Source organism: Pinus tabuliformis, chromosome 8 (genome assembly GCF_031772625.1).
Source record: "Pinus tabuliformis cultivar Carrire ecotype Pingquan chromosome 8, CPIR1, whole genome shotgun sequence".
In the NCBI taxonomy this organism is placed as follows: domain Eukaryota; kingdom Viridiplantae; phylum Streptophyta; class Pinopsida; order Pinales; family Pinaceae; genus Pinus; species Pinus tabuliformis.
This window is the reverse complement of record NC_142294.1, coordinates 390,499,025-390,514,844: the sequence shown is the minus strand read 5'-3', so window position 1 is coordinate 390,514,844 and position 15,820 is coordinate 390,499,025. Positions and strand designations below refer to the sequence as shown.

At 34.8% G+C, this 15,820-nt stretch overlaps 1 protein-coding gene across 1 annotated transcript in view; it reads left to right on the top strand.

The window, feature by feature from the left end:
- The window catches only part of LOC149235731 (homogentisate phytyltransferase 1, chloroplastic-like), a 113,520-nt gene extending 102,447 nt beyond the window's left edge, over positions 1-11,073 (top strand). The window contains exons 2-12 of the mRNA XM_089461449.1: positions 4,928-5,253; positions 5,857-5,940; positions 6,031-6,105; positions 6,210-6,293; positions 6,933-7,022; positions 7,108-7,209; positions 7,313-7,408; positions 7,656-7,727; positions 8,035-8,130; positions 10,715-10,819; positions 10,938-11,073. Coding sequence (XP_089317575.1) covers positions 4,928-5,253; positions 5,857-5,940; positions 6,031-6,105; positions 6,210-6,293; positions 6,933-7,022; positions 7,108-7,209; positions 7,313-7,408; positions 7,656-7,727; positions 8,035-8,130; positions 10,715-10,819; positions 10,938-10,979 — 1,172 coding nt within the window. The 3' untranslated portion in view covers positions 10,980-11,073. The remainder of the gene's footprint in view (positions 1-4,927; positions 5,254-5,856; positions 5,941-6,030; positions 6,106-6,209; positions 6,294-6,932; positions 7,023-7,107; positions 7,210-7,312; positions 7,409-7,655; positions 7,728-8,034; positions 8,131-10,714; positions 10,820-10,937) is intronic.
- The last annotated feature ends 4,747 nt before the right edge of the window (positions 11,074-15,820 follow it).

Here is a 15,820-nt window from a genome sequence, read left to right as displayed (position 1 = left end):
TGAAGATAAAGAAATTTTCATTGAATGTAGGAATCTCACAAATATATTCAAGGACTAGTAACAAGAAGTAGAAAAATATTAGTTAAGTTAACTCAAAAGAATCAATAAGAAAGAACCATTGTTTATAAAAAAAGTCTTGATAGAAAAGTGAATACCATGGTCAATCAAGAAGAATGAGAGAATGTAGAGTAATAGACAAATAGAAGATAAAATAGAAAAAATGGTAGAAGGCATCATCAAAAAATACACAGATCTAGTAGAATGTAGAGTATTTACAAATGAATATAAAATAGAAAAAATGGTAGAAGGCGTCATCAAAGAAGACATAGATCTAGCCATTATCTCATAGGATAAATCCATTCTTTTCTTTTTCTTCCCCTTGGGATTCCTCCTATTCTAATTGGTGATGGTATAATACATCCAAATAAGCATATAGATCAATTTATTACTATATGTGATACTCATCTAATTCAAAAATTTGATGTCATGGTTAAAGTCCTTCTACAAACACTTATTAGATAGATATATGACTAGTATACTTTGCTTCTCGCTAAAACAACCTCATCTTTTGTTGATATGGATCAAGTGTGCATGTAAATATTTTCTAGAGTTATTTATTATCATACTCTCCTCACAAATTTAACTCAAATTCATCCTTATAAAAATGAATAGATTAGATATTTCAATCTCCATTTTTTTCAAATTTTACAAGAAATCCCTTTAGAGTAGTGATCCAATGATCCAATGATATTTGGATGTCACCTTAACGTCGTGCCACCAAATATAAAATATGTTATTAAATATTTCGATGTTGTACAATTACAAGATTCAATAACAAGAAAAACCACTAAAATGGAAGAACATAAGATTGAGAGAATTGTTGACCTAGAAATCATACTTTAGCATTCAAAGGAAAGCATCTAGATTGACATTGTCTTCACAACCATACTCCTCATCAAAACTTCCACAAAATATGGCAATTGGAAGATCAACTTCACAAGATCAAGGAATTCAAGGAACTGCATTTCAAGATCGAGGAGTTAGGAGGAAATGCATAAAGTACAACCTCCAAATATAAGGATCATTTCAAAACAAGTCTCAAGAATGTGAAAAGAAGAAAAAATTTCACAACTCAACCAAATTTGAGAAAGATGCAAAATGAGATCACTTGACTTAAAATAAATGAGAATCCTATTCCACGATGAGTAGAAAGAAAGGATACAAATTAGAGACTTGAAGATCACATACCAAGAGAATCTAACATGCCTGATCCAAATGTAGTCATTTTGGATGAAGATGAATTCTTTGAATATAATAAAGATTATAAATCCTTTGACTAATGAAAGAGCTCAAAAACCAAGTTTCCTAGAATATGTGCATTCTAAAGAAGGTATACATATTCTTGCTCGAGATAACTATGATAAGCAAGAAACTTTTGAAGAAATCAAGAGAATTTGATTCAAAAAAGGGCCCAAGCATGAAATTTCAAGCACAAAAATGAAGTGGACAAAGGAAAATAAAGTGTAATGCTCCTCATCAAGTTGAGCAATGATAGACAACTAAACAAGCTAATGTGACAACAAAGATGACATATAACATAACATATGAGCTTATAATGATATAGATCACTCTTCCTTTTTTTTGAGGTGATTAAATTACCTCAACAAAGAGAGAACTTGTTAAAAACCTTTGAGAATACAAATTCTTCAAGCTCGAGAATATAAGCAACTTTGATTAGTAGTTAATAAAGACCCAAGTACTTTCCACCTAGAGTTAGGGGAAATGTACCTTCATTTCCTCTCTCTTGAAAATCATGATTTTGTTCTACATAATTTCATGGTCAGTGGTGGTGCTACAAATAATATAATGTCACTTCCAATTATGGAATATTTTGGATTTGAATGAACCAAATATTATGAAGTCAAAGAAGGTATATGTGTTATTGATTCAATAAAGGTTCTTTCCTATGGTGAGATTAATTACCTTTCTACATAAATAAGCTCTACAAATAAGCTCTACTTGCATATAGATACAATACCCACTATAATTGTAGTTGATCTTGGTGTTCTATGATAGGAAAATGTATCATGAATATGTTGTCCAAATAAAGATGGATCTCTTGTTAAAATCCTAAGAGAATAAAGAAAGCATATATCCTTTGAAAAGGAAAGAATCAAAGCCTTGCACAAATTTGCATAGACTTATGGGTAGGAAACTATGTTATTCTTGACGCAAAATATGCAAAACAAAGTGAAGGTGATATTCCCAAAAAAATGTTATTTGATGGTGGTTGTTCCAACACTAGAATTTTCAAGTAGAAAACATCTAAATTGCAAACATTTTCTAAATTGAATTTTCATTAGAATAATGAATTAGTTATGAGATAACATGTGTTTTTTGAGAATTTATGTAATAAATAGCTTTCAGTTTTTTATTTATTTACTCGTCTATTTTCTTTATTTCTATTTTAAAAAATCATACTACATAAAAAAAACTTAATTAATTAATTAATTCTTTTTATCCATTATATTATTTATAGCTTCAAAAAATTATATTTAAAAAATTTAATGTATTTTTTTATTAAAAATAAATACTACCATCTCATCAATCTCGATAACCTATCTTAACTCTAATAACGGTGTAAATACAATATTTAATTCTAAATATTAAACTCACTATAATATACTTAAATTTTTATAAATATTTAACTCATTATCATTATATTTAAAATTTTGTTATCAAAACATTGTGCTTAAATGACAAGTCTCTAATATTAATTTCTCGCTAACTAACCAAATGCCATACATCCTTTCTTATAATAATAAAAAAAAAATTTCACATAGAAAACATACTTCCAAGTTGCCAACATTTTCTAGATTTGATTTTCATTAAAGTAATCATTTGGTTATGGAATAGGATATTTGCAAAATGGCTTTTTCTAAATTTTATTTATTCAATGGTTTTTTTCTTTCTTAAATATTTATATTGCATATAAATTTAATTGATATATTATTTATTTTTACATTATTTCTTATTTATCTTTTAAATATATTTTTTTAATACTTATTAAATAAAGATTTTTTATTTGATAATATTATTTTTAATTTAATTTAATATATTATAATTAAATATTTAAAAATATATTCAATATTATTAAATAAATTTGAAAAATTAATTGATTAATAATTATTAATATAAGTAGTTATTTACATAATTTTATATTAACCATTTTGGATTTATCTTTTATTCTAGATTTATCAAGCATAGAGAGGGATTAAATCTTTTTTTATTCTCAAAAAGTTTTGCACCTCAAAGGAGTTGATCCCTCCCAGAGCTTATAAATTCGGAGTTAAGAGGGTTTCTTTGGTCATTTCTCAAGAAGTTTTGCACCTCAAAGGAGTTGATCCCTCTCAAAGCTTGATAGATTCGGAGTTAAGAAGGTTTCTTTGGTCATGGCCAATGTCACCTCTGCAGGGATGCAATGGAAAATGTCCTACATCTTTTTCTTCAGTTCCCTTTTGCCAATATGGTATGGGGTCAGGTTTTGTAGAGATTTAATTTAACATGGGGATGGTAATTCTATTCTTTGGAGAAGTGCATTAAGTGATGGGCTCATTGGCAAAGTGCACATAGGACCCTCCCGCTCTTCATTATATGGGATATTTGGCATGCTAGAAATGCTTTGATGTTTGATGATTGTCCTTTCGATATTAGATGTATATGTAATAGGGTATGTGCATGTCTTGGTGAACATGCCCAGAAGTCACACAGTATGAAAGCACCCAGAACTCTGGCCTTGATTCATGATGTTTCCTTTCCAGTTGGTTATTTTGATGGTGTGGCACAACAAGGTAGTTGCGGTTGTGGTCTTGTGATTAAAGTGAGTCAACAAGTCCAGAATCAGTTTTATTGGTCTAGTAGGTGTGATACAAATACAAGAGGAGAAGTGATCGCCTTGTAGGGTCTATTATATAATGCAAAGAGACTAAAAATTAGAGGAGATCTATATATATGGTGATGCGAGGATTGTTATAGAATTGTCCAATGGTTGGGAAAAGCTATCATCCCCCTCTGATTAAGTGGATGTGTAGAATTGAGATTTTAAAGACCTCATTTTCCAGCATTTCCTTTTATCATGTATTCTGGGAAGACAACTCCATGGGGGATGTGCTCTAAAAAAGGGGTCTTACTATAGGACTTGGGTTGTTTCATTAGAGCGTCCTTCGCGATGATTCGATTCAAGAGGAGGGTTCTTTCTGTGTGTGTTGATGATGTCTTTTCCCTTGGTAGGATGGAAGCTTCATCGAGTATTTTCTGTTACATATGATCGGTTGACAAGTAGCGTAATGAACAGATAAGCATTGTCTATTATGTTAGCACAATACATGTTAAGTACTTTGAAGTGAATATAAGAATATTAGGGGATGAACATCTGCTTCTATGTAGAAGTATAGGGCAGTTTGGTAAGTACCTAATGGTAGTCTATGTGTTGATATTGGACATGATAAAGTTTTTTGAGGGTTTTTTAAAATGTTTTTGCTGCCATGTATTAGATATCTTTTAATATGATAACTGGTGTTTTTCCTTTCTTGAAATAGATTCTGAGTTAAGGAAAATCTAAAAACCATAATAATTCTCAAAACATTATTGTTTATCATATCAATAATAAAAATTTGAATGTGATTCTACCCAACTACTCAAAATAACTCCAATTCGCAAATAGCTCATATATAAAACAAAGTAGATACAAAATTCAAATGAAAAATAAGTGCGAAATTGTCTTAAAAAAAATTATGATATTAAGAAAGAAGATGGATGGACTTGAGAGATAATGTGGACCACCCTATGAGGATTTCAATAATATTTTGTATTTCATAGGAAGATTCAGAGAAACCATAGCTCATCAAATCCGAATCATTGTTAACAGGGTGTGGAGGAGATCCCCGAATCGCAATCCAAACTACTAATCTGAGAAGATATTGCCGTTTCAAGAAAAGGCTATCAGGCACCCAGCCTCTGGGTTTACGCCATTTGTTTCAGCTTACAGTAATTAGCAGCAGCAGAGTTGAAGGATTTCTTCCCAGCAGCGAAAACAGTCCAATTACATATGTTAAGCCAAAAGCTCATATCAGTCCTGATAACCCTGCTGCTGCCGACTCCAAGCCTGCCAATACCCAAGTTACCACTGAGATTCTGAAAAATACATGGAGTGCGTTTTATCGTTTTTCACGGCCTCACACAGTGATAGGCACAGTAAGTTTAATATTAACATTTTCTTTATGTATATATTTCGAGTGGAAAGAATTGATATGCTCTGCAATTTATGGAAATGATTCTCTCAAAATTATATAGAATACTTGAAATAAGTAAAAAAATTGATTTTTTTTTTTTTTTTTATAAAAATATGGTCAAACATATTATTCTTAAAGATAGAGTGTGAGGATATACATCTTTGAAAGCAATCAGAATTTTTTACTTTTAACTATTGGCAGACATTGGATAGGATCAGTCAGTGTGTTTCTTGTGTCATAATGCCAGACAAATGGAGCCGGACATTACAGGTCCTTGACACCATGTTCTTGGCGAGTTGGCACTGCAGCATTGTTCACTGCACCTGTCATGGTCATCCATGGACCTGCCTATTTGCAGAATGCGTGGCCTTCTTAACCTTGCAGTTTTTACACCATTTGATTGCACCTTTAGAACTTCAAGGTTTTCTGGATCTTGGATTTAATAGACCCTTGTTCAGATAAATCCATGCCAGTTTGCAGTTTACATAAAACGTGGTCAGATCAAATTGTATGTCATTGCATTGTTTCATTCATAATGATTCTATGTTAATTGCCATGATTACAGGTGATAGGAATAATCTCTGTTTCTGTGTTGGCTGTTCAAACTGGATCGGATCTTTCTCCTGTGTTTTTCATTGAACTTCTAAAGGTGCTACACTGCAAGCAAAAGCAAATTTAGTGAAGCAACACTGTTCTCAAATATTGCTTTAACGTTGTAACTGTGGCTTATCTTATACAGGCTTTGATACCGGCCATCTTAATGAATATTTATATTCAGGGGATTAACCAACTGTTCGATGTTGAAATAGACAAGGTCCTGAAATACTTGGATTCCTTCTGATTTTTCAGAGTTTAATTCAGTTATTACTGATTTGATTTTGTGAAAGTTAAGGCTCAACAATCTTATTCTAAAAGCAGATTAACAAGCCATACCTTCCGCTTGCGTCTGGTGAATACTCCAAGGAAGCAGGTGGAGCAATTGTTGTACTTTTGGCCTTCATGGTATGTCCTTGAATAATTGGTCCCGTTCAAATTACTTTTGCTTTTAGTATTCATTCCTTACTGTCATCTGGGTAGTTTACTATGCAAGATATGTAAAGTTACATGGCTGATGAAGGTGTTATGTTCAATTCCAACACTGCCAACCTCATGTGCCTTCCTAGGGCTAGGGTAGTTAAACATAAAGGTGAGGTGGTTATAGTGGTATTTATCAGAATCTATTTAGCTGAGGTGGTTACACTTAAGGGTTACAGTACTAGCTTTCGGGTAATTGTCACACTCATCTCATTAACTGTTAGTCACTTTAAGTTCCAGCCTTGGGTGCATGGGATTAATTGTCCACTCAAAAAGAGCTGAGGTGGTTACACTTAAGGGTTACAGTAGTAGCTTTCGGGTAATTGTCACACTCATCTCATTAACTGTTAGTCACTTTAAGTTCCAGCCTGGGTGCATGGGATTAATTGTCCACTCAAAAAGTACCTCTTTAAGGGTTTGGAATTTTATAATATAACGTCAAAAATCTCAACATGATATCTGAGCCTTGACCCAAAGTCAATTTTAATTGCTCCTAACAAAAATACACCCCAAACCCATATACCAATTCATCTAATTGCCATATATTTAACTCCTTTGCTATTACAGAGTCTTACCCTGGGATGGATGATTGGCTCAGCACCTTTGCTTTGGGCTCTATGGATGGGCTTTGCTGTGGGAACTGAATACTCAATTGATGTAATGCCTCTTCTACTTTTTGAAAAATGATGAATAAGGCCTCGTTTAGGCATAATGGCATGGGGTTGACAGAAAATTTTCTCAGTTTCCATTGTTAAGGGGGAAACGATTTGCTCTAGCTGCTGCAACGTCCATTCTCTGTGTAAGGACAATTGCTGTTCAACTCGCCTTTTACCAACATATACAAGTAAGCCTTATAAATTGTCAGCTTCTCTGAACCTATTTCAGTGAGATAACACAAAATTTTGTTAAAGTTGGGTACTAAATTTTCTCCATTTTTTTTTTCTCAGAATTTCGTTTACAAAAGAGCTGCAGTATTGACAAAATCTTTAGCATTCGCTTTAGCGTCCACGTGCTGTTTCTCTGTGGTTATAGCGCTGTTTAAGGTGAAATTTACTTCCTTCGCAGTATGGCCTAGGGCATTATCTTATTTATTTGCAGAGAATGTGATGCATTTTTAACATGGAGAGGGTGAAGAGAATTTTTTTAATTATTATTAAAATTAAAAAATCATCTTTGCCTAAATATCATCCAACACAATAATAATATTCAGTTTAATTTACTCGAGAAAAACATTTACCATTACTATATTATATTGTCTAAATCAAGTGACTGTGGATATTACATGAGCAGGATATCCCAGACGTGGAGGGAGATAAATCCTTTGGAATCCAATCCTACAGCGTTCGTTTTGGTCGAGAATGGGTTTGTCACCTTCTTCAAATGAAACAGAGAGTTGAAATCATTATTTACCATTTTTCCATGAATAATAAGCGCTTAGTAGCAGATTAATATATAAGTATTTAGTATAAACTAATAAATTTGGTGTATATTTGGAATATATACAGTCCTTTTTAGTATCTTCAATTTTGAGAGTGTATATTTGGAATATATAGAGTCTTTTGGAGTGTCTTCAATTTTGAGAGTGCATATTTATTGCCGGATATAGAGTATATACCATTATTCTCTTTATAGCTAGAAACTTTACCTTGTATTTGAATGATTGGAACAGGTTTTCTGGGTTTGCATATATTTACTGCAGTCCCTGTACTTTGCTGGCATGATTGTGGGGGCTGCCTCTCCATTTTTGTGGAGCAAACTTGTGACGGTATGTATATTTAGGCTTTGAGTATTTGATTTAAATGCATAGAGAATTACTGATGCTTTTAATGTCTAAAGATATCAATGGAAATTCCGTGACTAGCTTGTGAGGATTACTCATGATTGGAGAAAGTAGATAAACACAGGAAAATCTGGAGTTTATGTCGAGTGCAGATTTAGGTATCAGATTTTGAAATATTTTTGGCGTCTGCAATATTTTTTGGTCTGTCAAAAAAAACTTGTATTATATTTTCATGACAATAAGTTTACATCATTCATCTTATCAGTCTCCCCTTTCTCATTCCAACCAGATTTTTTGAGAGTGGGACTGGAACTAGCCAAAATGAGCTTGTAGCAGCTATTATTTTCCGAAATAAAATACATACATACATAAGCATATCCGGCCTAACAAAATGAAAACCAAAACTATCAACTGCATATCACAGGGGCTGGTGAGGAGGCAGCACAGGAGGAGCAGCAAAGAGGCCACAGCAACCATGAAGATGAAAATCAATGTGCTCCACCTTCGCTTCCAGACTGAGAGGGTGGTCAATCATACTGCGGCACTAACGTCTCACCCTATCCAACTGCTCTAAAACCTCGCTCTTACTAAACTGGATGTCTTGGAAGTGTGCCATGGTCTCATTTTTGTCTTCATGCCTATGGTCGTGGAGGATGTCCATGTTGAGCTGTAGTTGACGTAATTGACCAGCAATAGAGTCAAGGGAAGCTGGAGCTTCAACTTGACCTTGAGACTACACTGGGGAGACCGTCTCAGTTTCCTCGATCTCTCGACTTTCTGATCCGGACGACAAGGCACTGTGGCCAGGCTCATGATACTGCACCTGCTATTGTTGCCCTCCACTGCGTCTAGCCCGCCCTCTTTCCCGAGGCATTGAGAGGAAATAACAATTAACCAGAAATAGGGGTGATGATCCCCCGAAGCAGAATTCCTTATAAAAACAACTAACAATACCTGTGATGAAGAGACGCCACCCAGAAGGGTGAAGCACTTGACTGGGCGCCTCCCTCCAACTGAACTGAGTTGTGCACGCCGCTTCCAAAGAGACAAGACCTTTCTCCCTTTGCGACACTCTTCCCGGGTCACCTTGTGGCCTAATTGCCACTTCATGGCTCCAAACAAGCTTTGCCCCAACTGCTGTGACCACTTTCCAAGCATTATCCGAAAGGAATAGGAGGAGGCAGACCAAGAGGCAAAACTGGAGGGCCTCCACGCCAAGTCTCTCTTGCCACCCACCAATGCGCGAAATTGATTTTCCCCCACAACTAAGAAGCACTACAGCCTAGCTTCATCCCTTCTGCCGAGATCCCTTCTAACATAATTCGACCTCAAGGCGCACCCAGGCCGCCCTGCAAAGTCCCCAACACCCTTCTTCCCCCAAGTGACAGCAGAAAGCAGCCATGCAAGGCTTGACTCATACAGTCCAAATCCCTCCGGAGGAGCCAGAGACACCAAGAGCCACTAGACCGAGAAACCCAACTGCTGCTCCTCCTCTTCCTAGATAAAAACAATGAGGCTCGTTGCTTCGTCTTCCAAGTCCCCAACCCACCAGTGAACCATAGTGTGGAGACGACTCAGTTCAACTGCCTGGAGCGACCCTGGGTCCCAGGGACAGAGCAAAGAAATCACCATCGAATGCACCAGAGAGATGAAAGAACACGCAACACCTCGAAACCAAGACCGCAGCCCTGGGGAGTCACGATGAAGACAGAACCAGTCGCCTTGCCTACCCATGCTCATTTCCCAATTCGCCCCATGCTCATTTCCCAATTCGCCTTACTAAATTGCCTCCGCAGCCACCTCGCTATATTAATCTTGAGCAAGACCTCCAACGATCTGCGGTACATGTGGTCCTGTATAGCCATAAGTGGAGTAATTATCCACATGTAGCCGCCGACGGTCTCGAGGACCAATCCTTTGCCACTTGGTCTGTTGTCAAATCACCCTCATCGAGGATTGGAATCTGCAATTGTAACTGAACTTAATTCCATTTTATTGCAGATTTTGACAACATTTTGGACTCTGATTTAAAAGCAGATTGTTTGACTTTTGGTTCTATTTGTCAGATTTCCAAATATTCGTGCAATCTGCGATTCAAATCGATAAGAAAACTAATTAATTAAATAAACCTTAAACGCCTTATAAGCAATTGCAGCTAATTTAATTCCATTCAAGATTTAGGAATATTCTAGAATTTGAAGAAGCAGAGTGAAGTCAGCTGTCCAACAAATTTTGTGATATTTCACATATTTTACTAATACATGCAATAGCAAAGGAGTTAAATATATGCCAATTAGATGAATTTGTATTTGGGTTTGGGGAGTATTTCTGTTGGAGGCAATTAATTCTATATTTCAAGGATGAATTTTGTTGGGGAATTGAATTTGGGTCAAGACTTTGATACCATGTTAAAATTTTTGCCATTGACATTTTCTATTACACCAAAACCCACCAAAGTTAATAAAATATATGAAATATATAATCAAGTTAAATTCAGCCCTTCTCATTTTTAAGAACTGATATATAATAGGTTAGTGGTTAACGTTTAATTGAATTTTTGTCACAACAGATTTCGGCACATGCCCTGCTTTCTGCAATTCTTCGGCATCGAGCACTTTCGGTGGACTTGGAGAGCAAAGCAGATATTACCTCCTTTTATATGCTTGTTTGGAAGGTAGCACTACCGCATGAATTATTCAGCCTTTTTGCTGTGTGTATCTATTTTATAAAATTCAATTATACACTGTGCAGTTACTACCACCTCCATGTTATTTATTGCTTCGTCTGTGCAGCTTTTCTACGCAGAATATGTGCTGCTCCCTTTTATTCGGTGACACAAATGAAAAGTTTCAGGGATGTGGGTGTGTCTGGTGATTGCTGGGAGTGTTACTTTTAAATGAAATTGTGCATTTTCTGTAGATTTGTTAATTTTTAAGTTTATTAGTTTGTTTTGTTGTTGGACATTCTAGTGAATTTATAAGTTGAATTTTGCAATATTAATATGTATTTTTTAATGTTATGTTAAGGCACACATTTGATGTGAAGTCGTTTGTTCAATTTCTTTATATTGATCTAATCAAATTTACATAAAAAATACATTTTTGATAAAATTAAAAAACAATAAATTTTATTTTTTACATTGAAAAAGTATAAATAAAATTGGTTTTTTTTTTTTTTAAATTAATTAATTTCATATGTTTACACATTGAATATTTATTATATCATATTTAAATAAATTTTTAAACAAATTTAAAATATAAATTTCCAGGTGTTAAAAGAATTAGAATTAAAATAAATTTAAATGTTTATATATAAAAATTTAAAACCTTACTTTACCCAATTTTATTTATTCATGTTAGACATTTGACTAATTTTCTTTGGGCAACCAAAAAGTATTTATATAATTTTTTCCTTTTAACTTATAAACACTCAAATTAAACTGATTTTTTTATAAACACTCACATTACACTATAAACCTGATTTTTTTACATATAATTATTATGTAATTGTATAACTTAACAGTGTTATTTTTCAAAAAGGATGCGAAATCTTGGAAGAAGCTCGGTACATTAATCAAACATATACATTATAGTTGCTTTATTAAAAACACAATATATAGTGTGCTTGGAACTAGGATAAAGAGATTATCATTAAACCTTCCCAACCATCTCGGATATCATCATTAAACCTTCTCAACCGCCCAGGATATCATCCATTAACATTGCACAACTTAACATATTATATCGTTGCAATAGAGCAAATTACAGTTTAAAATATTCTTTGTTAACCATGAAAATGAATTTTGTTGTATTTTATAATATATAATTTTTTTCATAATTTTTAATCATATGGCTTTAATGAAAAATGTCGTTTTTTTATTTTTTTTAAATATCCCTATAATATGTTCCAACACATCAACCTAATAAATATAATTTTATTAACAAAAATAGGTTGGGTATACACTCTTGCATAAATATTGTGACTTTGTGGAGCGGTTTTCCAAATTCTTATAAAAGTATAATCATTTACCTTAAAAATTATATTGAGTAAAAATGAGATGAATTTATTAATATTAATATTATATTGTAATTAGAGATAGTTGAGTTGAGAGATTTGTTGAAGAGGTTTATTTTACCAGTAGTAGGAGGGAAATGTAATTTTATATTTCGAAATTTATATGTGTTTTTTTTTAAATAAAAATAAAATATTTTTTAAATAAATAAAAATTATTTTAAATAATTAAAAAATAAAAAAAAATGAATATATGTATATGATTTGTGTAAATAAAAGTATTAGAAATAACAATAATATCATTTTCATTAGTTATACTAAAGAGAAATTGTATAAATATTTTATTTTTATTCTCAACTAAAAATAAAATGTTTTAATGTACATATGAAATAACATAATCTTATATCAACTTTATAGAGAAATAAAGTAGTTAAAAAAAAACTATATATACATTACATAAATGAATTATGGTTAAAACATTTTAAGAAGTCCCACTATTTTATGCCCAAATAAATTTTGAAGAAGTTGAATCCATTTTAAACATTCATATATATATAAAGAGCAGAAACAAACTAAGAACGCTAGAATGAATCTATTATACTAGCATTTTAGCAACCTGGAAATGCTATCTTAAACATTATTTTAACATTTCCCCAACTTAATGGCTGGCAAAGTTAGGATTGCTCCAATTGAGGCTTGTTGTAGAGGTGTAAACATTTTATTCAAGTTTTACATTCTAAAACAAATTTGCATCTCAATAGATTTGATCCCTCTCAACACTTCTTAGAATTGTGGTTAAGATAGATCTATACTAATATTAAATTACTCTAAAATAAATAAAGATAGATAATCAAAATTTATTGCAAACCTAAATAAGAATTCTTTTAGTTCAAAATAAGACCTCCAAGCAAGGTTTTATTTATTTTTTTGCTAAAGCAAGAGTGTTTTTCGATTCTCATTTAAAGGTTAAAAAATACAGAACTATGTTACAACTCCCGGACAAAGTCAATGGGCATCACCGGGGTCCGCCTACCCTAAAAAACGGGCTGCAAACATTTACAACAAACGACCAACTAACAAACAAACTTCCGAACACATAAAGAGAAAAGACTCCAAACAAAGAATCAAACGGTTCTGCCCTGGGGCAAAGACTCATGCGACTAAGAGTACCGCGCTCCAAGAGTCCACACGTAAACCTCGAAAAGCACGAAGGAAAACTCCCCGAACTAGCTCGACGTACTAGAGTCGTTGATCTTCCCTTCTTGAATCCAACAGCTGAGGAGAATATCGCACGGAGAAGAAGCACGAGGATAACCCGCACGATATGGGTGGTATTCTTTCTCCGCCCACTGCCACGTGTTGATTGATGAATGGCATCGGAGGCAAACCTTGAAAAACCACTTTAGGTCTCGGATGCGCACGATAAACCACAAAACCGCTTTACCTTTGCATCCTCTGTGAACGAAACCACTTGTTCCTCTCCTCCTGCCATCCAAAAGAGAGCCTTCAACCAACGTGATCGGGAGCAGAGGCTATATGAACCCTGGTCCGCCATTCTCTTCCCTGCCCGACTTGAGAAAAAACTCATTGTCCATGCGAGCTAGACTGTAGCATTCTTCTCTCAAATTCCCCACAGGCATCGTTTCCCAGTTATAAAAACGGTATTCATTCTTACAGAGCACCCCTTCATTTTCCAGTCGGTCTGCCACTTTATTGACATTTATGGGCACATGAGCAAAGCTAAGGGTTCTCAGGATTCTCAGATGTGATTGAATGCACTGATAAACCTGCAACAGTCTCCAGTGGTGTGAGACTTTCTCAGGGTTCAAGCCATTAGCAATTCTTTTTTATAGAATTGATTGTTAATTCAGAATTAGCTTCTATTATGGAGTTCTTCATGTTGAGATTTCTCAGAATCTCTAATCCCTATTCTATGGCCATAAGTTCCGCCATGTTGTTGGTAGCATTCCCCAAGTAGCTGTGAAATATGATTATTAAATTCCCCTTATCATCTCTAATGGCACCTCCATACCCTGCTTCCCCTGGGTTACCTTTCGAGGCTCCATCTATATTTAGTTTTAAGTAACCAGGGGGGGGGGACGCCAGAAGTCTTGCCTCATGGTAGCATGAGATGGAATCTAGATTGAGCTCTCAGGGACCATCTTTTGTAGGCCCAAAAGATGTAGAATTTGGGCATCCTGATGAGAAGGCGGATTCTCAGTAGGGTGCTTCTGAAACGTATTAATAGTCTCTTTGAACTACCTGAGGAGCTAATTTATAATGATTTGGGGCGGGCTGGATTTGTCCTTGAAAATTATGCTATTACATTCCTTCTAGACATTCCATATTAGGAAGCCTGGGATCAGGGTCCAGGCTGAGTTGATAGTCTCATTCTCTTAGAGCTTATTCCTCCAATCCCTTAAGGTTTTGGAGATGTTGTTTTCATCTCTGTCAGTTTGTCTAAAGATACAAGCTACCCATTCCATAGGGTAGAGGTGAAGGTACAGAGGCTGAGAAGGTTATCCCTTGTCTCTTCTTGGATACCACATAACTGGCATCTGGAAGGTCCTGCAAAACCTTTCTTTTTGAGATTCTCCCAAGTCAAAATCTTTTTGTGATGCACCATCCACATAAACAGCTTGATTTTCATCCATTGAGGTTGCTTCCATAGGTCTTTCCAAGTGTTATCCAGGTTGGAAAAATTGTATCCAGTGACCACATCTTTGGCTTCTTTGAGGTTGAAATTACCCTCACTGCTTCTTCCCCATCTAAGTTGATCTGGGGATGACGAGATCAAAATTTTCCTCTTTTCCAGGATTTTGGCAAGAGTTTCTGTCTGGGTCTTCAGAGGAGATTCTTCACTATTAATTGGTATTTTCCAAGTTCTCCACTTGCCACTATTTCTGGTTTTATCCCAAAAGTCACTGACCTTTTTAATTCCTTTGCTAACAGTTTCCTCTCTGAGAATGTCCAGTCCTTCTCTACTTAAGTTGGATTCCTGCTGCCAGTTATCCTCCCAAAACCAGGTAAGGTTTTCATTCCCAATCTCCGAGAAGTTGTGATTCTGAACTAAAGCTCTGTTCCCCATGCATTATTCTAGGTATGAGAACCCTTTATTTTCCTTGTCATTTTGATCAAGTCCCCCTCTCTCCAGTTTTTTTCATATTTCTCCTTCTAGAGCTTGGCCCAAGGATTGCTGGATTCCTTCAGCCATCTCCACCAAAGTTTGGCCCCCAAAACTTTTTTAAGAGTTTCCAGGTCATGGAGACCTAGACCCCCATGAGGTTTGGGCATGCAAAGTTTGTCCCAAGCTACCAATGCCCATTTCTTATTTTCCTCACCTTTTCCCCACAGAAAGTCTCTTTGCATGTTCCTGATTTTCTAGGCAACTCCACTAGGGATAGGAAGAGCTGACAACATATAAACTAGAAGAGACTGCAGGACCACCGTTGTGAGAACAAGCCTGCCAACCAGGTTTAAAGATATACTTGTCCACTTGCAGATTTTGTCCTTTAGTTTGTTGATCAAAGCTTCCCAAAACTCCTTTTTTTGAGGTTTGTCAATGAGAGGTATTCCTAGATATTTGGAGGGGAGTTGGTCTCTCTAAAATCCAAGAATTCTGGAGAGGTTTCTTTGAATTGCAATATTTGTATTGAAAAAAAAC